This window comes from Callorhinus ursinus, unplaced genomic scaffold (genome assembly GCF_003265705.2).
Source record: "Callorhinus ursinus isolate GAN/ISIS: 27379988/994484 unplaced genomic scaffold, GSC_fseal_2.0 scaffold48, whole genome shotgun sequence".
In the NCBI taxonomy this organism is placed as follows: Eukaryota; Metazoa; Chordata; class Mammalia; order Carnivora; family Otariidae; genus Callorhinus; species Callorhinus ursinus.
In genome coordinates this window covers 3,086,268-3,110,040 of record NW_027397110.1, presented here as the reverse complement: position 1 = coordinate 3,110,040, position 23,773 = coordinate 3,086,268, and the positions used below count along the sequence as shown (strand labels likewise).

At 60.9% G+C, this 23,773-nt stretch overlaps 1 protein-coding gene across 4 annotated transcripts in view; it reads right to left on the bottom strand.

Moving 5' to 3' along the window:
- Nucleotides 1-22,316, bottom strand: part of CELSR1 (cadherin EGF LAG seven-pass G-type receptor 1) — a 136,742-nt gene extending 114,426 nt beyond the window's left edge. For 3 of the 4 annotated variants that reach the window (XM_073882615.1, XM_073882616.1, XM_025882031.2), the window contains exon 1: nucleotides 17,987-22,316. In XM_073882615.1, the coding sequence (XP_073738716.1) occupies nucleotides 17,987-21,596 (3,610 nt within the window). In that variant the 5' untranslated portion in view covers nucleotides 21,597-22,316. The remainder of the gene's footprint in view (nucleotides 1-17,986) is intronic. The other variant, XM_073882614.1, reaches the window with a different exon arrangement.
- Nucleotides 22,317-23,773: the final 1,457 nt, after the last annotated feature.

Here is a 23,773-nt window from a genome sequence, read left to right as displayed (position 1 = left end):
CTTCCATCAGTCCGTCCCGCCCGCACTCACCCCGCACAGACCTCTCAACGAATGCCCCCTCCAACAGGGGCCCAGGGACTGAAAGCCACAGAAAGACCTTGCAAATGTCCTACTTAAGAGGTTCTCCCGGCGATCCCCCTGGCTCCTCTTACTCTCACGTCCCAGCCGCCAACAAACGCAAGTCCCTGAGAACGGAACTGCCTCTAACCTTGACTGCGCACCTGCCCCTACCCAGAGGGGCCCCTGCCCCACCCGGGGGCGGGGGGGGGACCAAGACCCCCAAGACAACAGTGCCAGGGGCCAGCCAGGGAGGCTCCTGCCTGTACTAGTTAAGCCACATGTGAACTGCTCACCTGTGTGACACAGAAGCCCCTGCCCTGAAACAGGCCCCCGGGGTCCCATCTCTGAGGCCCAACCCACGTTCTGATCCCGGGGGCCTGAGGCCCTGCCTCTCGGGCTACGAGTCAGTGAGAACCAGTCCTGGGGGGACATATGGCTCGAGGACACCACACGGGCATCGGTCATCACCAGATCCCCGCAGGGAGGCAGGACGATGGCCACTTGCCCTGCCGCTCCCTCCCATGTTCCCCTCCCAGCGTCAAGAGCGGCAGGACCTGCAAAGTCCCTCTGCCTCGCGGGGATCAGAGCTGCGGCGAGGAGCCCGGCTCACAGCTCGGCTGTGCAGCAAAACGAGCCGCGGCCCCGGCATCACCACCTGAGTCCTCCCCACGCCTCCGGCAAGTGCAAGCCCCTGCAGGAAAAGCCTGGAGGCCCCGCCCACCCAGGGATGCCTGCCTGCACGCGCAGCACCCCGAGCCTGGCAGGTGAGCACCCCGGTCCGCTCTGGGCCTCCTGGCACCCGCTCAAGTCCCACACCCAGAGCCCGTGTCACCTTCAGAGCTCGGGGGTCACTGTTACATGCCCGACCCCATGGGATGGGGGGCTCACACAGGCAGCTCCACACTTAGCTCTCGGCTCTGCATCTCCGTGAACGCCAACATTTGCCCGTGAGCTCCCGCCGGAGCCCTGCCCCTGCCACCCCCAGGGCACCGAGGTGCAGCAGATTCATTTCTATCTCGGATTTCGCAGAGTTCTGCTGACTTAGTCCAAGCCCTGGGGGGCACGGACAGCCCAGAGAGGGTGACAGCACCCGTGCCCAGAGCACAGAGCTGGAGACTGGGGGGAGAGAGGTGGGAGCAGGCACTCCTTTTGCCCATCCAGCCCCAATTCCCTCCTGATTCCTTTGCCCTCAGATTCCTTTCTGCTTCAAAGCCCTCGGGTGGCTCTGTTTCCCCAGCGGACGCTGCCTGGTTCATCTGGTTCAGAAAGCTAGTTTCTGAAAAGCAGGAGAGTATCGGGAATGCCTCGGAGAGTCAGACTGTCCCGGGTGAAGTACTCAACCCTCCCCTCTGCACGTCCGCTCACTCTGCCTGGCCTCACCCCCCTGTGCAGAGCGCTTAGGTGTTCCTGAGCAAGCCAGCGGGCACACGGGCCAAGCTCTAGGACGCTGACGGCTGCCAGAAGGTCACAGGAAGGACACCTGGCTTAGAGCAGGCTGCAAGGCCTTAACGTGGGGCAATGGGGACAGCGGGGCCCGGGGCTGCACACTAGACAACGAGGAGGCCGCAGGAGCAGCTGGGCCAGCACCCTGAGTGCCATGCTGCCACCAGGCATCCATCCCATGAACAAGCGCCCCGAGGGAAGGGTCCCAGGCGACCCAGGGGGCTCTTAGTGCAGGAACTCACTGGGACACACCACCACCTTGGGACCAAGTCTCCAAGCTGGTGCTGTCAGAGCCGCTGTGGGAAGTGAGATACTGGGGGGGCGGGGGGGGGCAGAATTCCATTTAGGAAGAGGGTGTGAAGGTTGACTAGAACCCCAGGCCCAGACATATCTGTCCAGCTCAGGTGGAGGGGCCAGAGGTGAAGAAGATGAGGGTGGAGCCACACTTAGGGGTCACACGGACAGTCTGGCGGTTCAGGAAGGGGCCCGGTCAGCACCAGCTGGGGGCACCTGGGCTGAAGGCCCAAGGCTCCGATGGAGTCCAGGGCATCACGTGAAAGGGACCGTCCAGCGAGATAACAGCGAGGAAACCCACCCGGACTGCTCTGCCCAGGCCCTTCCCCATCTCAGAACTGCAGTTCCACAGTCTGAGGCCCCTCGGGGCCCCCGCAAACAGGGACAGCCAGTAACTCCAGTGCCGGCTGAGGGGCCAGACGCAAGGGATGGGGGCAAAGACCCTAAGGCTGTGTTTCCGGCTCTCGAGGCAGAAGCTCCAGGCTCAGCCCCTGTGCAGACAGACAGAACTACCTGGCCCTCGGCTACAGCCGGGCCCTCCAGCCGCCCCTCCTCCCCCATCCTGGCACGCACCACCCCACGCCCCCTGAGGATGAGGGGGGACGCCCGTCTCCCTTCCCGCCAGACAGGCACCCACCACGCTGCTGACAGCAACCCATCCCGATCTGTTGGCACAGATAAATTCTGTCCTTTGACCATATCTCTTCAAATAACAACAAAGTAAACCAAAAAGCAGACAATGGGGGGAGTGAGGAAAACGTTCTGGAACTTAACAGCACCGATGGGGGTGCAGGTTGTGTGAATGTCCTAAACGCCACCGGCTTGTCCACCTGGAGACGGCGAAGTGGGTGCATTTCGTGTGTGTGCAGTGGCCTGTCTCGAGCACAAGGGAACAAGCCTGCCCTCAGGAATCGGAAATGCAGGCGGCTGAGGGGTCCGTTAACGACGCTTCCCATGAGAGTGTGGCAGAGCCGACCCACAGAACACCACAGGCCCGCGGCCCCGGTCTGATCTCGTCAAACCAAACAGGGCAGGACATAGGTTCAGAGCCCCTTCCGGGCCCATCAACACCCCCCGGGGGTTTCCCAGCCACCTCCCGCCCGCGTGCTCCTTCGGCTCCGGGGCAGCAGAGTCCCCTCTCTCGGGCTCCCACCAGTTTGCACGCAGCGGCGCAGCGTTAAAAACAACTCTTCGGAACACAGGCAACACCCCGAGGGCCGGGACGGGAAGCTGTGCGCTAACCACCTCACGTCCCTCCCTACTTCCCAAATCCACCTGCCCCCGAGCCCCGGGCTCCCACCCAAACCCGTGTTGCGGCCAGGCACGCCACAAGACGCTCTTTTCGGGTTTTCTAAGCAGCGGTTATAAGGGAAAGACTCGGAGGCTGGGGTTGTCAGCTTCCAGGAGCTCAGAGGTGGGGATGCTGTTTCTGTGGAAGAATCCAGAGTGTCCTGGCCGAGGCAGGCCCGCCCTGGATGGGCCATTGCACAGACAGGGGACAACCCCTCCGTGGGCTCCCTGGCCTCAGTGCCCCCGGCTGCAGGGAAAGGAGCTGGGCCCACTTTCACACTGTTCCAACTTCACTTTTGGGTCAAAAAACGCCAGGCCAACGGGCAGCACAAACAAGAGGAGGGAAAACAGAATCCCTGCCACAAACACAATGGATTTCCCAGGCCAAACCGGGGCCTCTCGGACAGCTGTCCCGACCCTGAGGCCCTCGGCTTCCTGCCTCCGGGGCCGCCCCAGCCTGGTTCTCCCGACAGACAGACTCACCTAGCACTTGTCACTTTCTACCTGGCGAAAAGCGGCGCTGTCCGGGTGCAGAGCCCAGCCGCTGATGTGCGCCCCCCACCCCGGCCCCTGGGCCCAGCCCCTGCCTGCTTTCTCGGGCATATTTGCTGCACGGCGCGGCGCCCTGGTCAACACGCTCTAACTCATCGCTGGGCTTCCTGCCCTGCACACACACACACACACACACACACACACACACACACACACGCTCACACACACGCTCACGCCCCTGACCCCCGACGGCCGCGTGCCGGATGCGTAGGAAACCGCTCAGAACAATAAACCTTAATATTTTCCATTCTTTCCTCTTTGAAGATTTGGGGAACGTTGAATTACACATTAGAGAATTTTCCATGCTTAGGGGAGAGAGCTAAGTTGCAAAGGCGCCTCCCGCCCCCGTTGTGTCACGTAGCGTCGAGGCGTAAAGGGTGAGGCAGGGTGTGCGGTCATCTCAGACCCTGCTACCTGCCCCACGCACCTCTGTGCTGCTGTTTATTTCTGCACACACGCTCCGCACCCTGCTGCTTCCTACGTGATGCCCGGAGGCAAGAGCACTCAGCCCAACGCCCCTCTCATCCCCCAAGGGATGCGGGCAGTCGGGAGCCCTACCCGGTGCACTGCTCAGTCTCCTGGGAGGAGTCCCAGGAGAGAAGAGGGCAAAGGGGCAGGAACCCGATGGGTCACGTGGCATCACGGGCGGGGGAGACCGCTCCGGCGGCCAAGCTATGGGTCCCATTGGCAAAGCAGAGCTCCGTCATCCCACCAAACACAAGCTATGCGCCTGAACATGAAGGCAGGTGCTGCAGTGGGTTGAACTGTGGGCCCCAAAAACAGATGCTGAAGTCCTAACCCCCAGTACTTGTGAGTGCGACCCGATTTGGAAATAGGGCCTTTGCAGATGTAATGAAGATATAAATTAAGGGGGCGGGAGGGTGGCTCAGTCAGTTAAGCGTCTGACTCTTGATCTCAGCTCAGGTCTTGATCACAGGGTCGTGAGTTCAAGCCCCGCGTTGGGCTCCACGCTTGGCATGGAGCCTACTTAAGAGGAAGAAGAGAGAGATCAATTAAGATGGGGTCGGAGAGCAGTAGGGTGGGCCCTTAATTCTGCAGGACTGGTGTCCTTACACAAGGGAAAGCGCACAGGCCACACGCAGGGAGAAGGCCAGGTGACAACGGAAGCCTAGCTGAGGTGAGCCTGAGCAAGCCAAGGATCCTGGGGCCACCGGGAGCTGGAAGAGGCAGGAAGGAGCCTCCCCTAGAGCCTTCCCTCTGAAGGCTGCCCTGCCGACACCTTGATTTCAGATTTCTGGCCTCCTGAGCGGTGAGAGAGTAAATTTCTGTTGTCTTGAGCTACTGGTTTGGGGTGCTATGTTACAGCCCCAGGAAGCTGACGCAGCAAGCCTGTCGCCTTGAGGGACGGGGCCAAACAGAACTGGGCCTGGCCCCTCACCGAACCTCCCCTCCGTTCCCTCGCAGCTCCTCCGGCTCCCTCGAAGGCTGGACTGAGCCCAGGTGGAAGCCTGTAAAGATCTGTAGGGGAAGCAGAACCTTCTGGGAAGTGCACAGAGAGGGAGCTTGTGTTCCACGTTTTCACGTTGTGCAGGGCAACAAACCCGAAATTCAAACCCTCTCTGCACACAAGCTCCAGAATCAGCACAAGAGGCAGAGGATGGGCCCAGCAGGGATCTCACAAAGCACAGCCAAAAGCAATCCCAAGACACTGCCCTCATCTCTGCCTCAGAACTCGGAGGACCCCTGACCCTACCGCCTTGCAGACTCCAGCGCCTGAGGCCCCGGGATAATTCTGCTCAGCACCAACGAGCTCAATCCGCTCCTGAGAAGGCCTCACCTACCTCCGCAAGAAGCTGTAGCTTCCAAGCCCCTGACTGGGGCCACTCACCAGCACTCAGCCCCTTGGCCCCACCCTTCAGTTTGACCCACGACCCTGCTCGCTCCTGAGCTCCCTAAGTCTCCCCTACCTGCAACGTTCACTGCTGTGCTTACGTAGAAGTCACCTCCCCCTGCATCCCATGAACCCGGGCCTGTGGGACTGGGGCTGCTACCTGTCCTGATCCGGGTACCTCCTTTGGTGACCCCACTCTCTCATGGAGGTGGCACCGGTGACTTGAAAACAGGGCTGAGTCACAGAAGACCCCGGAACTCCCAGGAGCTATAAAGTTACAGACAAAGGGAGTGCATGTTCGTGACCCTCGTGTGGCTCCTCACCTCTCAGGGCACCATCCTCGGAGCTAACACTGTGTCCGGTGCTCCCAAACGACTGCCCCCCCCCCACCTTTCCCATGGAATATTCCAGTTTTCCGAGGTTGCTCTACTACCTCTAGTGACCTATCCATGGCAGTCTGGTGGCTGTGGTGGCTCTGGTGGGGCGTCCCAGGTTGCTAGCCCCAAAGAGCCGACACGCAGAGAAGTGAGGCACTGACGCAGGCCACCAGGCGGGCGAGCCTGCAGGCGAGGCGCTCAGCGAAAGCAGCCAGACACGGGAGCCCGCACGGGGGGAGTGGTTCTGCCGCTCCGACAGCCACGGAGACCGAAAGCTGACTGCTGCTCCTTCCCAGGGGCTGGGGCGTGACTGGGAGGGGTCCGGGGTCTCCTCTGGGGTCACGAAAGGGCTTTAGGGGACAGAGGTGGGAGCAGTGAATGCACCAAATGCCTACAGAACTATACGCTTTAACGTGGTGAGTTTCACCTTGATAAAAATGAAAGAGGAGAGGGGCGCCTGGGTGGCTCGGTTGGTTGAGTGTCTGCCTTCGGCTCAAGTCATGACCCTGGGGTCCTGGGATCGAGCCCCGCGCCGGGCTCCCTGCTCGGCGGGAAGCCTGCTTCTCCCTCTCCCACTCCCCCCTGCCTGTGTTCCCTCTCTCACCATGTCTCTCCCTGCCAAATAAATAAATCCTTTAAAAAAAAAAAATGAAAGAGGAGAAAGATCAAGCCCAGTTGCTCAAACATGTTAAAATGCCAATAAGTATGCCTAGACCTGCACATGGACCAAGTGGTACTGAACCCAAGACCCAAGACCCGGTCACGTGGTGAGGCTGGTGGTGAGAGCAGAGGGCCCCCCATGTGCAAGGACGCACAGCGGTCCGGCACACACCCTCACAGGCCTCCTCTCCCCAGGCAGTGGGGTCGGGCCTGAATCCCCAGCCCCCAGCCCATCTATCTCCCCCCGAGGCTGGGCTGCACCCAGCGCCCCGAGGACCCTTCCTCTCACCCAGGGCTTTTAAAACAAGGTACGCGTTCATCCTGCAGCTTGCAGCACACAAACACCAGAGAGATTTGACACATGTTCAGACACAAAAATCAGACCAAAGTGCCCACCCCCCTGGCTGTGGACGATGTCAGGACACCAGCGGAGAATCCAGAACTGCACAGAACGGGGACAGGACAAAAGGGGGCCGGGTGGGGCTGCTCAGCTCCGGTGGAAACAGCGCCTGAAACCACAGCAAGCGGCGCCTGCTCCCACACGTGCAGCACCGGAGTGGTCAGAACAGTTGAGTTTTACTAGCTTGTGCGTGCGTGCGTGTGTGTGCGTGCGTGTGTGTGTGTGCGTGCGTGTGCGTGCGTGCGTGTGTGTGTGCGTGCGTGTGTGTGCGCGTGCGCGCGTGTGTGTGCGTGCGTGCGTGTGCGCGCGTGTGTGTGTGCGCGTGCGTGTGTGTGCGTGCGTGCGCGTGCGTGCGCGTGCGTGTGTGTGTGTGCGTGCGTGCGTGCGTGTGTGTGTGCGTGCGTGCGTGTGCGTGCGTGCGTGCGTGTGTGCGCGTGCGTGCGTGTGTGTGTGTGCGTGCGTGTGTGTGCGTGCGTGTGCGTGCGTGTGTGCGTGTGCGTGCGTGTGTGCGTGCGTGTGTGTGCGTGCGTGTGTGTGTGTGTGTGCGTGCGTGTGTGTGTGTGCGTGTGTGCGCGCGCGCGTGCGGTAAAATACACACAAAATTTAACACGTCAACACGTTGAAGTGTACAGTTTAGTGGCATTAAGCACATCCACGCTGCTGCACAACCATCACGCCCATGGGTCTCCAGACTCTTCTCATCTCGCAGAACTAAAACCCTGCCCCCTTTAGGCACTCAGTGCCCCCCTCCCCCCAGGCCTGGCAACTGCCATCCTCCTTTGGGTCTCCATGAGCGCCACTACCCTGGGATCTTCATTGTCTCCTACAACGTGTGTCCTCTCGTGTCTGGCTTATTCACAGAGCACAAGGTCCTAAGTTTTCATCCATGTTGTAGCACGGGCCCCATTCTCCCTCCCTTTCAAGGCTGAATAAAATCCCATTGCATGGATACACCGCTACAGCTTATCCATTCATCTGCCCGCGGACACCGGGGTGCCTCCACCTCTTGATTATCGTGAACCCACCGCCGTGAGCATGAGGATGCAAGTATCTGGTCCAGGCCCTGCTTTTTACTTCTGCGTCTATCCCCAGAAGTGGGATTCCTGGATCCTAATGGGATTTAGGTTTAATTCTGGGTTTAATTCTTTGCAGAACCGCCATACTGTTTTCCACAGTGGCTGCACCATTTTTCCTTCCCACCCACAGGGCATGAGGGTCCAATTCTTCCCTATTGCAGCCATGTCTTACTTTCTACTCTTCTTGTTTTTATAACAGCCATCCTAAAGGTGTAGGGTGATATCTCGTTGCGGTTCTGATTGGCCTGTTCCTGAGGATGAGTGATGTGGAGCATCTTTTCATGTGTCTGTTGGCCGTGCGTACGTCTTCACTGGAAAAATGTCTAATCGAGTCCTTTGTCTATTTTTTAATTGGATTGTTTATTTCTCTACTGTTGAGTTGTGGAAGTTCCTTATGTATTCTAGATAGTAACCCATTACCAGATATGTGATTCGCAAATACTTCATCACAGCTTTTAAATGAAGTAATTTCTCAGCACCTTCAGTGTTCATGACAAAAAAAAAGGTTTCCCAAACACAGCCAGACCCTCACGCTGGGTCTCTGCTCTTCTGATCCCTCACCTACAGCGTGATTCCAGGGTTGGAGTCAGGACAGGGGTCCTGGGCGATGGCCATCCCACCACCTCGTTCCAGTGGGGACACCGAGGCCCAGAGGGGGCTGACTTGACCAGCGTTAGCAATCAGCACTCAGGGTGCCATCTGGGCCTCACTGCCAGGGAAACCCCACGCTCTGTCCAACACCGGCGAGGCGTCAGAGCGCAGCAAGGGACGACTGCAGAGCCCACAGCCGAGCATGGCTGGCTCCAAAGTGGGGCTGCCCCGCAGAACAACTTCACTCTGTGACCACGGGCCTTCAACAGTCAACTCACTGATAAAAGTTTATTGCCCTGCAAGAGAGTTCTTATCTCTGAATGCTAAAATAGCACATGACTTTGTTTGAACTAGCTGCTCGAGGTTTACCCTAACCGAGTATCGCTTAGATTAGATAGATTTTAAATTAGAAAAAAAAACAAAACAAAACAGAACTGGAAGTGAAAACAGACTATTGAAAAAGAAGGAAAAGTCTCGATTATTGGATAGAGGGAGGAAAGGAGAAAAGGAAGGAAGGAAGGTCGGTCAGTCCCTGGCCAGGAGGATCTGTACTCTCGAAGCTGGAGGGCCCCCAGGGGCGTGCCAGCCAGTTCAGCATGAGCTCCGAAATGCTGTCCACCTCCCCGCTGCCTCTGACCCTGACCACTGCACTGGCTCAGGTCCCTCCATGCACCTGATGCACGTGGGTCCTGCGCTCCACAGCTCCACCACAGGAGGCCCTCAAAGACTCAGGGACAGTGGCCAGGACCCCCTTTTCCCTCATTGTGCAGCGGCTGCACCCCTGCTCACCAGAGTGCTGCCATGGAATCAGGCATGATGCCCACGTGACGCACAGCCCTCCTGTTCTGGGTGATCCCCAGACCTGGGTCCCCAGGGCTACTGTCACACACAGCTCCTCCTCGTAGGCCTTGGCCACTGGCTGGCAGCAGGGTCCCCGTGGTTATAGACTGGGACCTACCACTGGGAGCTCTGCAGCCTCTGTGTCTTTGCCTAGGAAATAGGGACTCTCGGGTTTCCAGCAAGATGACGAGGCGGACTCTGGGGAGGGGGCGCACAGACCCAGGCAGCGGGGTGACAGGCTCTCAGACGGCCACCGCTCGGGGCGCCGCCCTGCCTCAGAGGCCGCCAGTCTCCTCCCAGGTCTGCAGAGGTCAGGCACTGACCCCCTGGCCTCCAGGCCCCAGGGGAGAGAAGGAGGCGGGCAGAGGAGAAGACCGGAGGGGTGGAGGGACCAAAAGTTTGGGCACTCTCAGCAGACACGAGACGGCAGGGGAGGGGCGGCTGGACGACGGCGCGGGGCTGGGACTCAGCAGCTCAGGGCCCCGCGGCTGGTCCACATCCGCTCAGGGACTCGGCTGGACTCACACAGCTCTTGCCTCCTGAGCGCAGGAGGCCCACTGACAGGAGGCCACCCACCGCTGGACCACACTGTCCCCTCAAGGTTTCACAGGCGCTTGAAGCCCTAGACCAAGGCTCTGGGGTCCCAACGTCCTGCCAGACCCATGGCCTCTGCCTCCGGGGTCAGGGTAGGTGGGGGAGGGTCACGGCACCAAGCCCCTCTCCTGAGTCGCCTGCCTCCCCCTCCAAAGCAGACAGACCTCCCCCACCATCTGGCGTGTCGGAAGCAAGAGGAGAGGCAAGAAGGACAGACAGACGGACACGGAGGAGGAACAGCCTCCCCCAAGCAGTACAGGAGGCCGCCCTCGCCCCTCGCAGCTGCTCAACCAAGAGCCGGAGGGAAAAGTCAGGCCACAGGAAAGGGAAGAGAAGGCCAGCTACTCCTGCCACGTCCGGAGTACACAAGCAGACCCAGGGCACCCTCACCACACCCTGCAGATGGCGTCTGCTAGTCTGTGCCAGGGGAAACTGAGGCACAGAGCCCCTGCTCCATGTCCTCGCGGGGAGTGCCCCGTGGGGAAGGGGAGAGGAGGTTAGGACCCGGGAAGCCAGCAAGGCCCCTCAAGGCCAGGAAGCCCCCCTCCCCTGGGCCACCTTGGGGGGTCGGGAACAATCCAAACACCCCAAGAGAGCAAACCGGCACCATCATTCGCAGCTACTGGGGGCCAGGCCTGAAAATCTGACACGGGGGTGGCAGGGACGGGGGCTTGGCCAGCTCGTGTCCCCTCTAACATTTCCACACAACGACAAAGCAGGTGGTGTGTCCTTTCCCACCTGTTTCCCACCTGGAAGGTGGAGGGACCATTCCCTGTCCCACAGATTAGTGCAGAAAGCACAGCAGACCAGGGGCTCGCCTGCTGTGCACCTCCCCCGATGGCGCACCGTGGACGCAGCTGTGGCAAAGTCGCCACGGGGTCTATCCCAGCGGCCACTGTGGAGGACTGGCCAGGCACTTGGAACACTTGTTGTCTCGATATCCGGTGGCTGACCCGTAAACTAAAGGCTAGCGCAACCCCTTTCACGGGAGGCCCATGGTCCACGGTACACTCTCAAGCCCGGCACCACGGCCCCGGCCCCGGCCCCAAGGGATCACCAGACCAGCCGTGACCCACCACGACTGCAAAGGTGGACACGGTGTGTCAGGTCGGGGGGGCTGGATGGAAAGCGTATGCTACACGGTCTGCCTCCAAGGTAGTCGGTTAAACTGTGTGTGTGTGTCTGTGTATTATTTGTGCGTGTGTGTGTGTGTGTATACACATGCGTACTTGTGTATTTGTGCGTGTATGTGTACCTGTCGTGTGTATATGTGTACACGTGTTTGCATGTGTGTGTGTTTCTGCATGTATGCGTACCTGTGTCTGTGTCCATGTGTATCCACGTGTGCATGTATGCGTACCTGTTTCCGTGTGCATGTGTGTCCACGTGTGTGTGCATGTGTACCTGTGTCCGTGTGCACGTGTGTATGTGTACCCGTGTCCGTGTGAATGTGTGTCCACGTGTGCATGTGTACCTGTGTCCGTGTGTATGTGTGTCCACGTGTGTGTATGTGCATGTATGCATGTGTACCTGTGTCCGTGTGCATGTGTGTCCACGTGTGTGTATGTGCATGTATGCATGTGTACCTGTGTCCGTGTGCATGTATCCACGTGTCTCTGTGTGCACGTGTTTGTGCATATGTGTGCCTTGTGCCGTGCATGTGTATCCACATGTGTGTGCATGCATGTGGGCACGTGCACACATTTCTGTGTGCGTGTTTAAGAAAGAATCATGGCCCATCTCCAGGACGTCAGGGGACGCTCGCTGGAGTGATAGAATGATGAAGGGCTGACGACGGGCTTTTCCCAGCTCTGGAATGTTCACACCCAAAAAGGGGAACCGATTACCAAGGTATCCACAAGTCCTTACCTGAAGCAAAAGCACAAGAATCAGCCATGGGAGTAGACCTTTCCCCCAGGACCAAGCCCCAGGCAAGGCACAGAGGAACCCAAAGTGGTGGGTGGGGGTATCCTGTCTTCTGTGTTCCTCCCCCGGTCCCGAGAGAGGGCAGAAGAGCCGCCGCGGTCTCTGCAGGGGGACCCTCCCCCTAGGCCCCTCTGGCTCAGTCCATAAATAACCCACAGCCACTGCAGAGCACCTACTGTGTACGAGGCCCAGGCTCACAGGGGAAAAGCAGAGGGGGTCCCCATCATCAACTCAAGGCCAGTTCCCTGACCCTGACAATGTGGGACCCCAACCATGCCACACATCCTCAGGTCACCCCAGTGACCCTCCCAAAACAAACCGCAGAAAGCGGGAGGTCATTCACTCCATCCCTTTGGGATCCAGGAATCCTCTGGCTTTCATACAAACCTGCGTGTTCAGTTTACAGGACAAGAAGAAACACCAGAAAACTATGACCCTCTAGGCTGTGAAGCGGAGAAGAATCATGCCAAATTCAGGAATATTTTCCATATGCTCTGCCCCACACGATAAAATCTACTTCTGTTTGCATCCGAGTGCTGGCAGGGTGGAGGCCCGTGGCCCTGTGCCACACAACACGCTCCGCGGGGCACAGCCGTGGCTGCCAGGCCCAGGCAGCCCCCGTCCCACCAACCTGGTTCCTGCACAGGTTTCTGCTCTCGGGCGTCACCAGGGGCAGGTGTGTGCGCCCGCCCGGCCCCGAGCGGGCTGTCCAACAGGGGCACCGGGTCCTGGATGGAGCCTGGGCGTCACCAACAAACCACAATGTCAGTCGACTTCCAAACAGGAGCTCTGCATCCCCCGTCCTCCTTCCGAGGGCCTACCTGCCTGTGGCTCTTCCCACGTTTAAAGAGTCTCCCTGTGGCTCTAGGTGGTAGGTGGGACCACCAGGAGACTTCATGTTGCCCGGTAACCAGTGCTAAGGCGGGCTGCCCCGGCCCCCTGACCCCCTGCTCCCCCATCACAGGTCCTGTGAGTCAAAGAGAAGTAGAAGCGACCCTCCCGGGCAGCCCTGTCCACACTCAGCGTGGCCACAGCGGGCACTGCATTGCCATCGAGGCGTCTCCCTCAGTGCCGGTGCCCCCGGAAGGTGCTAGCGCCCCCACTAGGTGAATGCCCGCGCAGGCAGGTAGAGGGACCGCACGGCCAGTGTGGTGGTGCGTGTTACCCCGTCAAGTCCTCCCAGCCCTCAACCCAGCCTGGGCCAGTGCAGGCTCCACGTCCCCGTGGCCAACCCCCTGCCCTCAGCCCCGCTCCCTCACCCCTGTGAGCCTCTCCTCTGCTCCTCAGAGGGGCCGCCCAGCCCCCCACCACTCGGGCTCTCATGGAGGCCACCAAGGACCTCCCTTTGGTTAATTCGAGCCATATCTCTGTCCCCCAGGCTCCCCGACCCCCACGGGTGACCCACTTCGGGACCCTCAGCCCCCAGAGCCCCAGACCCTCCAGCTCCTCCCTCACGTGTGGTTATGCCTGCTCTAGCTCTGATGCTGATCCATCCCTGCCCACGGGCCACTTGGGCCATGGCTCCTCGAGGCTGCACCTGCGTCCCATTCCCGTCATACGCACCCCCTGCCCGAATGCCCTCACACCCCTGCGGACGGGTCACTGAGCACCCCCTGCCACGACTGTCCTCTCTCTGTCACCCCTGAGGCCCTGCTGACCACCTCTGGCCAGGACTCCAGCTGGCCTCTCCTGCCCAGACCTGCGTGTCCGAAGTGACAAAGGTCAAAGGTGCCCCAGCCGCATCGTCTCCTGGTCTTCCCCCGCCCCCAAGGCCAGACTCCCCTGCAAGGACCCCTGGCTCAGTGAGTGTCCCTCCCTCACCTCATTCTCATGCTCCTGGAGCCGGTGTATTCTGAGAGAACATGGCTTGGAAGCCACCATGCCAGTTCAGATCCCAGCATTGCCCCCACAAGCAGCTGCCATCAGGCCCCGGGGGGCCTGGTGTACCCCTGGAGGATCACGCCACGTGCAGACAGGCAGTGCCTGGGGAGGCCCCGGTGGACGGAGCACATGGGCCGATCAAGCCCACCATCGCCCCCACATCCCACCGTCTAAGCTCACAGACCCCACCTTGCCCACCCACGCTCCTCGGCCACCCCCACGCTTCCCTCCACCCTCCCAGCTCACCGCCTAGAGCCACCTCCCCATCGGCAGCTCAGACATGCCCACTTCTCCCCCAAATCTCCCAGAAAGGTCACCAAAGCCTCCAGAGTCAGCCCTCTGCAGGTCAGGGGCTTTCCACCACACCCGCCCCCCCCACCCAGGAAGGCGCTTCGTGCGCACGACCGGGAGTCCCCACGCCCCCCTCCGCCTGCACCTCCCTCCCCTCCATCTCAGTTTCTGTGTTCCGCGTTCATCCGATCCTCTGTCCCCGGCCAACTTCCGGGAGAACAGGGCCACACTGGCTCTCTAGGGCCTGGCACAGAGTAGGTGCTCAGTGAAACAATAAATACACTTTTAGGTTCGGAGCCAGTGTTCCTGAAAGTATGCTAGCAAGTGACTATTCCCAGGGTACGGAAAGCCCTTCGATGCTAACCAGCTGTGAGAAGCACCGAACTCTCCCGGGGCATTGGGCGTCACAGGAGAATCCAGCTCAACAGCTACAAAGGCTTCAGCTGGTCGACCCTTTTCTCCCGTGAGATCTGGGACGAACTCTAACACCAAGCATCCAGGTGCTGCCTGGTACGGCGGCCAACCCCTTACTTCCTCGTCTGCAATCACCTGTGGAAAAGTCCGCGCGATATCCTGTATTTAACAAGGCAAATACTTTCTAAAGCTTCATCAGGCCTAGGCGGCTTTATGCCATACACTCCCCACCAAGGTAAATCACTGAAAGCTTGCTCAATCTTTTTTTATTTTTTTTTTTTTAAGTAGGCTCCACACCCAGCAAGGAGCGCGACGCGGGGCTTGATCTCAAGACCCCGAGATCAAGACCTGAGCTGAGATCAGGAGTCTGAGGCTCAACCGACTAAGCCACCCAGGCGCCCCGAGGTTGCTCAATCTCATTTCACCGCGTTGCACTGTTTTCCGACGTGTTGGAGCCACTCGCCGACTGGTCGTTCTTACCCCACACATGCTGACATTCCCACATCCACCAGTCGGCAATGCCCACAAACGCGGGGTTGTTTGCCACCAAGCGCCACGTTCTGTAATGCACGCCGTAAGGCTCTAACCCCACAGGCACACACATGTTCAAGCTGGATTAAAAATGACGATGTTACTAAAAACTGACATCTAGAAAGACGAGAGAAAAGCATTTGGTGCTTGAAGGGTCCCACTAGGTCGGCGGCCATACCACTTTGAAAAACGCAAACACGGCTTTTATACAACATCCATAAAAAGGTCCCAGTCACAGAATTTTAAATCTCATTCAAAAACCGTCGCATAGAAAATGAGCATTTTGTATGGCTGGATGTCCTCCAAAAATGGCAGTTATTTGAATGTGACTATTTCTGAATTCAAAAACACTTTCAAACGGTGTTCTGTTCCCCACGGCTATGTAAAATCATCAGTACTATCTACTTACAGTCCAAGTGCTCCTGCCAACTAAAACCCCTGGCCTGGCAAAAGGAAAGGCCCTCCCAGTCCCCCGGCCCCTCCCTCAGCTGCTCTCTCCTGGAGCCACACCCTCTGCAGGCCCACCCCCCCCCCCACCCCCCCCCACCCCCACCCCCACCCCCGGCACAGCCCTCCCTCCTGCAGGCCCTCCCCCTTGTGCACCTTCCCAGCAGGCTCCTCTGCTGGGGGCACGCAGCCCTTCCCACCACCCGCCTGGCTCCCACAGGTCTGGCTCTCACAGAACCCCTCCGTCCAGCACCTCGAGGGCGGTAATAGTGCATCAGAGGCTTTAGGGCATGGCTGTAAATTCCGAAAAGCCAATAACACTTCAATGAAAACAGGGTGTGTGAGTCCCAAACAACAGCTTTCTCCATTGTTCCTTTACAAAACCTAAGAATCCACCTGGGTTCATTCAAAGACTGATCTTTCTGTTCTGTTCTGTTTCTACGCAATGCTCTGCTATTTGGAATCACAGATTTGAGTTTCCAGCCATGTGCTTCGCCTGAGCACTCGGCAGCAGTCAAGTGGTCTGAGGGTCATAGTGCACCCCAAGGTGCCCACTTCAGACCCCAGCGCGGACTGGGCACCGGAATAGTCAATGCAGCAACGCACTCCTCGGGAATCTTCCTGGAGGCAAGAAGCCTAACACTGCTCACCTAAGTGTCTGTGTAAGTGCTAGAGTTTCTAAAACCGCCTGCTCTCCGATCAGAGCCCAGGGAAAAGGAACCATCTATTCCTGGCGGGATCCTCCCAGGAGGCCCAGTGCCTGAGTGGCGGAAGCATTATGTCGCTGCAGGACTGGAGCCTGGCCCTGGGTCACTGAGACCATCGAGACGGTCCCCTCTGTAGCATGGATCCCCAGCCCACCTTCGACTGTGGGCCCAGCCCAGAGCCCTCCAGGTAGGCAAGCCATCTCTCAACTACCCTCTGGCGAATGAAATCCACCCTAAGCCCTGTTATCCGGCTGCCACAGGGGGGCCCACATTCCTGATGCCTCAGGCGCACACAACATCCTTGCTTCCACACGCACGGTTCCCACTAAAGCCCCGTGTGTCCCCTGTGCAATCAAAACCCCACGATGTTGCCAAGTCGTTTCTGCACGGGCTGTTTCCCATTCTGCTGTATCTAGCAGATAAAGCAGTATGAGGAAACAAAATTAAGCAAATGCAAATGGGAATTTAGGAAAGAGACTTTTTTTGGTAACTGGTCATTGCCTGGAATACCCATAACCCTGGTTAACAATTTCCCCTAAGGGCCTCTTCCGTATTCCCCACGCATATTCACAACTTCACAAAACCTAAAATATTCACCTGCAGACAGACTACGCTGCCAAAACCCTTGGTGAAGGATTGCAACACTTCAAAACTGGACCTGTAAGTTCCGGATCTTATAAGCAAACAGCTGAAACAGGAACCTGTTTGCTACCCAACCCTTGGCATATAACGACTGATAACCAACCGTGAAAACAAAACAAATCAGAGAATTTATGTTTTAATTCTTGCAGGGCTCCCACAGTGATACTGTGTTGTAATAATTTATTGTTTAAATACGTCAACCGAAACATTGCCTTTCTTGGTGATAGTTTGGTCTCATGATTAAGGTCACCTGTCTGCACCAGCCGACCCTGTCCACAGGTAGGCCCCCTTAAGGAGCCACTGTGTCTCCCAATTCCCACACCCCCTATTTGTCCCCTCCCCCTGGCCCTGCAGGCCCTGTCCGGCACTCGGGGGTCGGCAGCATGGAGCACCAACACTTTGCTGCCAAGCGTTTGGCTGGCTGAGCTGAGACCTCCTCGCTCTTCTGCTCACCTCCAGCCCCAGAACGGGCCAGCTGGATTCCCACACTGGCTCCACCACCAAACTGGGCAGGCCTCTAAGTAACACCCAAATTATAAGCCCGAGTCCAGGAGCAGAAGCCAAGATCAAACGAGGCTATGCTTTTCAAAGAGCTCCCCGACAGACGAGCACACATAAGTCGGATTGTTATTATCTGGAGGAGACAGGAAAGAGACACCACAGGACCGAACTCCAGCCATATTACAGGGTGACTCAGGGAACCATCCAGCAATTTCCATCTAGCACATGGGGTGGGCAGTGACCTTTGATCTTTCCAGACAGGCAGAGGGCTGACTGAGAGCATCGCCAGGCAAACCAGACAACTCAGATAACCCGGGAGACCAACTTTTAATAGCACAATCGGGAGCACAGCCCGCTGAGGAAAGCGCCAAAAAAAAGCCCCAGTCTTGAACTTGAAGCAGCCCAGGCCTGCTCCCAGCAAAAGTGCTGACGGAAGCAGTGTTGTACCCCTCCCACTCCCTTGGCCTAGATGGGGAGCACGCCCCCAGCTCACGGCACCAACCATCCAACTGGAGGCCACGGATCCCCAAAGAGTTGCCTGGGCCTTGCCCAAATGCGCCCCGGCACGTTGGGCAGGCCCCCGGCGGGTCCCTGCGGCTCTCCAGGCGGCCACTCACCAGAAACAGACACCTCCATGAGCGCCTCCAGCGGCCGATTGTTGTCCAGGTCCCGGCTGAGCTGCAGCTCGCCCGTGGCGGGGTCCAGCAGCAGCAGCTGGAGCTCATTGCCCTGCAGGAAGGTGTAGTTGAGGCTGTCTGAGAGGTCAGGGTCGTGCGCCGGAATGCGGCCGATCACGCCCGTGGGGAAACTGTTGGACTTATTGGTGACGTAGTTGTTGAAGAGGATCTGGAAGTCAGGCAGCACGGGCGGGTTGTCATTCTGGTCCAGGAGGCGGATGTGCACGGTGGCCCGGCTCACCAGCGGGGCCGAGGTGGCCTGCACCACCAGCACGTAATCCCGCCGGACCTCGAAGTCCAGCTCAGCCAGGGCACGCAGGTCACCGCTCAGCAGGTCCAGCTGGAAGACCTCGGGCACATTGCCCTCCACGATCTGATACATGATCTGGGCATTGGGGCCTTCATCGGGGTCATTGGCACGAATCCTTGCCACCACGGACCCCACAGGGCTGTTCTCCTCCACAAACAGCTCCAGCTCGTCCCTCTCAAACACTGGGGGGTTGTCATTAATGTCCAAGACGCTCACCTGGATGTCCACCGAGACACTGAGGGGTGTGGGGCTCCCCCGGTCCACAGCCAGGGCCCGGAGGCTGTACACGGCCACATTCTCCCGGTCGAGCCGGCGCTGAGTACGGATCACGCCGGACGTGGGCTCGATGTAGAAGTCCCCATCACCGTCGTCCCCACCCTGGAAGGTGTACAGCAGACGGCCGTTGGGACCTGAGTCCCGATCTGTGGCAGAGACCTGGAGGACGCTGGTGGACGGTGGCGCATCCTCAAAGACGGAACCCTGGTAGAAGTCCCGCAGGAAGCGGGGTGCGTTGTCGTTGGCATCGAGGATGAGGATCTCCAGGGAGGTGGTGTCGGACTTTTGAGGGATGCCATTGTCCCGAGCGGTGATGGCCAGCGTGTAGGCGGCTTGGTCCTCATAGTCCAGCTCAGTCATGGTGTAGATGGTGCCAGTGTCTGGGTCGATGCGGAACTGTGGAACAGGGTCCTCCAGCACGTAGGTGATGCGTGCGTTTTCACCTGTGTCCTCGTCGCTGGCACTGATGGTGGCAATGGAGGTGCCCACCGGCCGGTCCTCACTGACACTCACGGTGTAGTGTGAGCTCTGGAAGACTGGCCGGTGGGTATTGGCGTCGGTGACATTGATGAAGACCTGCGCGGTGTGCGAGCGGGTGCCGTCGGACGCGGTCACCGCCAGCACGTACTGCCGCTCCTGCTTGTAGTCCAGCGGCAGCGCCAGGGTTATGAGGCCACCACCACTCTGGCTGCTGAGGGCAAAGCGGTTGCGGGTGTTGCCGCCGGTGAGCTGGTAGGTGATCACGCTGTTGGCGTCCCGGTCGCGCGCCCGCAGGGTCAGCACGCTGCTCCCCACCGCGGCGTCCTCATTCAGACGCAGCTCGTACACGGGCTGCGTGAACACCGGGTCGTTGTCATTTACGTCCAGCACCGTGATGGACACGCTGGCCGAGGAGCTCATGGCCGGCGAGCCGTGGTCCACCGCCTCCACCCCGAAGCTATAGTGCTCCACCTCCTCGCGGTCCAGCTCCGCGCACACGGTGATCCAGCCAGAGCTGTTGTGGATCTGGAAAGGGAAGTCCGGGGGAGAGGCGGGGTCCTGGGACACAGGACCGCCACCGCCCAGGGAGGTCGACACGGTGTCCACCAGGCGATAGCGCAGTCGGGCGTTCTCACCTGCGTCTGCGTCCACCGCCTGAATGTGCAGCACAGAGTGGCCGAGAGGCACGTTTTCCAGCACAGCTGCCTGGAAGGGGCTGCTCACAAAGATGGGGGCATTGTCGTTCACGTCCAGCACCTGCACCAAGACCAGTCCCGAGGAATTGATGAGTGGAGGCCGGCCCCCATCCTGGGCCTTGATGCGGAGCGTATACTCCCTGATGGCCTCAAAGTCCAGGGGGTTGATCACGTCCAGGCTGCCGCTCAAAGAATGCAGGTAGAACTGCCCCTTCAGGTTCCCGCTGACGATGCTGTAATGGACGGCCGCGTTCTGCCCCTGGTCTCGATCCGTGGCCTGCACCCGCAGCACAGGTGTGCTGACTGCCACGTCCTCGGGCACCTGCACCAGGTAGCGCTTCTCGCTGAACTGGGGGTAGTTGTCATTCTCGTCCTCCACCACTATGTGGACGGTAGCGGTGGCGCTGAGCGGGCCCGGGTTGCGGCCCTGGTCGTTGGCCTCCACCAGCAGCTGGTAGGCAGCCGCTCCCTCCCGGTCCACCGCCGCCCGGGTGCGCACCACGCCCGAGCGGGCGTCGATCTCGAAAACGCCACCCGCGCCCTCCAGCAGGCGGTAGCGCATGTTGGCGTTGGAGGGCGCGTCGCCATCGGTGGCGCGGATGGTCAGCACCTCGTAGCCCACCTCGAGGTTCTCACGCACGCGCTCACGGTACTCGGACTGCTCGAAGACCGGACTGTGGTCGTTGGTGTCGCTCACTGTGACGGTGAGGTAGGTGGCGGCCGAGCGCCGCGGTGAGCCATGGTCCACAGCGCTCACCTTGAGCACATGCGTGTCCTTGGTCTCGCGGTCCAGGGCGCGGGCCGTGCTCACCGCGCCGGTGGCGGTGTCGATGAGGAAGTAGCCATTGGAGCGCTCATCGAACAGTGCCTCCATCTGGTAGCTCAGGCGCCCCGCCTCGCCCTCGTCCGGGTCGTGAGCGCGCAGCTCGATGACCGTGGTGCCCGCCGGCTCGTTCTCGGGCACAGATACTTGGTAGCTAGGCAGCGGGAACTGAGGGGTCGTGCTGCCGCCAGCGCCCCGCCGAGCCCGCCGCGCCGGCACGGCCCCGGCCTGGGGCTGGGTCGGCGGCGACTGCGACAGCGACAACGTCGGGGAGGGCGTCCCCGCGGCCGCCTCCAGCGCCAGCTCCACCTGGATGGCGCCGGCCCCGCGCCGCAGGGCGCACAGCTGGCGCAGGCGGGCCGAGCCCCCGGGCGGCAGGCAAACGGATCGGCGTGGGCAGCGGGATCCGGGGTGCGGCGGGCAGCTACAGGCGGGGAAGGTGGTCAGGGCCGCGAGCGCCGAGTGCAGCGGGGCCCCGCCACTGTCGCCGCCGCCCGGGGCCGGGAAGCAGAGCACTGCGCCGGGCCCCGACACCGTGAGCACAGCGCGCGCCCGCAGCTCCGCGCTGGTGGCACGTCGGCGCCGGAGCCGGGCGCCGCAACCGGGGCCAGGCGCGCGCACCCTCAGGCGGAGGCTCAGCGCCGTCGGGGCGCCGCGGGCCGCCAGGCGGACGAGCAGCGGCAGCGGGCGGCCCCCCAGGCGCACGCAGCCCCGGGGCCCCGCGCCCGGCCCGCGCCGCCGCCCCGCCAGTCGCCCGTCTCGGCTCACGTCCAGCAGCTCCCGCAGCTCCCGGGGCGTGCGCGCGGCGTCCAGCGCGTAGGTCCAGCCTGGCCCGAGGGCGAAGGCGCGGGCGCCGCCGGGCACGCGCAGCTCCCAGGCGGCCGCCCGCAGCCCCAGCGCGGGTAGGGCGGCAGCCGTAGCCAAGAGCAGCAGCGCGGGCAACACGGGAGGCGGCGGCGGCGCCATGGCCCGGAGCCCGAGCCCGAGCCCGAGCTGGGCGCCCGAGCACAATCCATGCACCCGGCGCGGCTCCGCATCCACCCGGCGCGGCCGGGGGAGGGCTCCTGCGCGCCCCGCGCCGGGCCCTCGGGGCGGCCCGCGCCCTGCCTCCCCGGGGGCCCCGGCGGGGACACCGGGGGCCGCGCTCCCGGTCTCCCCCGCAGCTTCCACTTCGAGAGCACTTTGCGAAAGTTTGCGAAGTTGGTTTCAAGATGGCTCCTCTGCGCGTCCCGGGAGGGCGCCGCGCATCAACCTGCGGCGGCGGCGGCTCCCGGCGGTTCCAGGTGGTTCCCGCGCGGGCTCAGCCGGGCGGCGTGGGAAGCGGGGCGGGCCCGGAGCAGGGCGGGGGCAGCGCTCCCGTCGCGAGCTGGGCCGCACCGCGCCGCTGGGACCCGGGCGGCCGGCTGCTGCCTGGGCGGTGCGCTCGGCCGGCGCCCCCTCTGCCCGCGCTCTCCCCGCCCCCGGCCCAGCTGGGCCCCGCCCCCGGCCCAGCCGCGTATTGTTCAGCCCCGGGGGGAGCCTGCCCGGAGGTGCGCGCCGGGAGGATCGCTATGGAGACGCGGGGGCGCAGCCGGGGCGGGGGCTGGAGGCTGGGCCCACTCCCCTGCGGCCTCCCCACCGGACCTCCCCGGGGGGCGGGGCCGAGGGAGCCGGGCCGGGAAAGGCGGGGCAGGGGGGCCCCCCGGCGGCCGCTACCAGTGGGGCGTTGGCTCTGCTGGTCCCGGGCGGGGCGCGGCCCGAAACCCCCCCCCCACCCACCACCAGGCGGGCAGAACTGATCCGCGGAGAGCGCCGCCCGGGCCGCCGCGCAGGTTGGACCCGGGGGGTGGGGGGGGGGGAAGAGGGCGGGTGCTGAGGTGCCCGGGAGGGGGCCTGATTGCCCGCCCCGGGTCGGGGACCGCGGCAACGGCTGGAGGAAGGTTACACATTCACAGCACAACGCGGGAGGCTAAAATGCTTCACCCCGACAAAACTTTGAAACGCAATCGGCAACTAACCGGATCGGGTCCCACCGGGTTTCAAGAAACGAAAAGGAAAACAGCCTGGGTTGACATTTGGGATTTGGAGTGGGGACATTGGAGGCGACCAGCCGGAGCGTTCGTGGACGCGCGGTCCGGGTCCCAGGGCCTCCCGGCTCCTCCCGAAGCGCGGCGGCCCGGAGCGGAGAGCCACCTGCGGGAGACTTAGGAAGTGTGGCAGCGCCCCTTTCACCGCCTGCGGGGAAGACCGGGGCCGGGGGGGGGGGGGGGGGGGGGGCTTTGAAACTGACCTCCGCACCTCAGCCTTCTGCGGGAAACAGATGGGGGTGGGAGCTTTATACTAAGCGGACCCCCCCTCCTGCGGAGCACGGCTTGGAGGACGGGGGTTAGGACTGCATGACACCCCACCTTCCGAGGGCCTTAGGACTGTGCCACCCCCGGCTGGGAAGATGCACTTGCCCTCGGTAGAGCTCGGGGCTCCAGGACCCCTCTCCAGCCCCTCGGCCCCGTCAAGTGGAGTCTCTTTATCCCGGAAGGCTCCACCGGGTTGGTCCGGTAGAAAGACAGGGGTGAGAGATGTTCAGGCAGGTCCTTTGGACCCGGGAGGTTCCTGCCGCTGCATTTCCGAGCTGAGTGCAGATGGGGGTGGGGGCGGCAAAAAATTAACTCAAACAATATTGCTCAGAGTTACCTATTACAGTGTCTTTAGGCCAAAGCCAAATATGAGCATTTTCTTCCCATTAGCAAGACTTAAAGAGGTTATTAGCCTTAAATGTAGATTTGCTTTAGAATCTTTTAATCTGGGAGTTTCCACTGGCAAGCCCTTTGGGGGAAATGTGTGCGTGGAGGGAGGGGGAGGAAGGAGAAAAGTTCATCCTTCAAGTGTGAGTGTCCAGGACATCCTGGGTCTGTCCTTCCTCTCAGATGGGGAGGATCAAAGGGCAGCAGTTTGAGGGTGGGCAGTGCAGTGAGGACCTGGAGGCTAGAGCTTTGCAGTGGAAAGCTCCAAGGCCAGGGTGAGGGGAGAGCAGGGGGCTAGGGCTGGAGAGAACTCCAGAGTGCCTCTCTCTCAATGCGACTTTAAACAGGTTGGGTTGGGTTTATATAGACAAAAGGTTCTGTTGCACTGTGCTTGCTGGTTTTTGAAAATTCAAATGCAGTGAA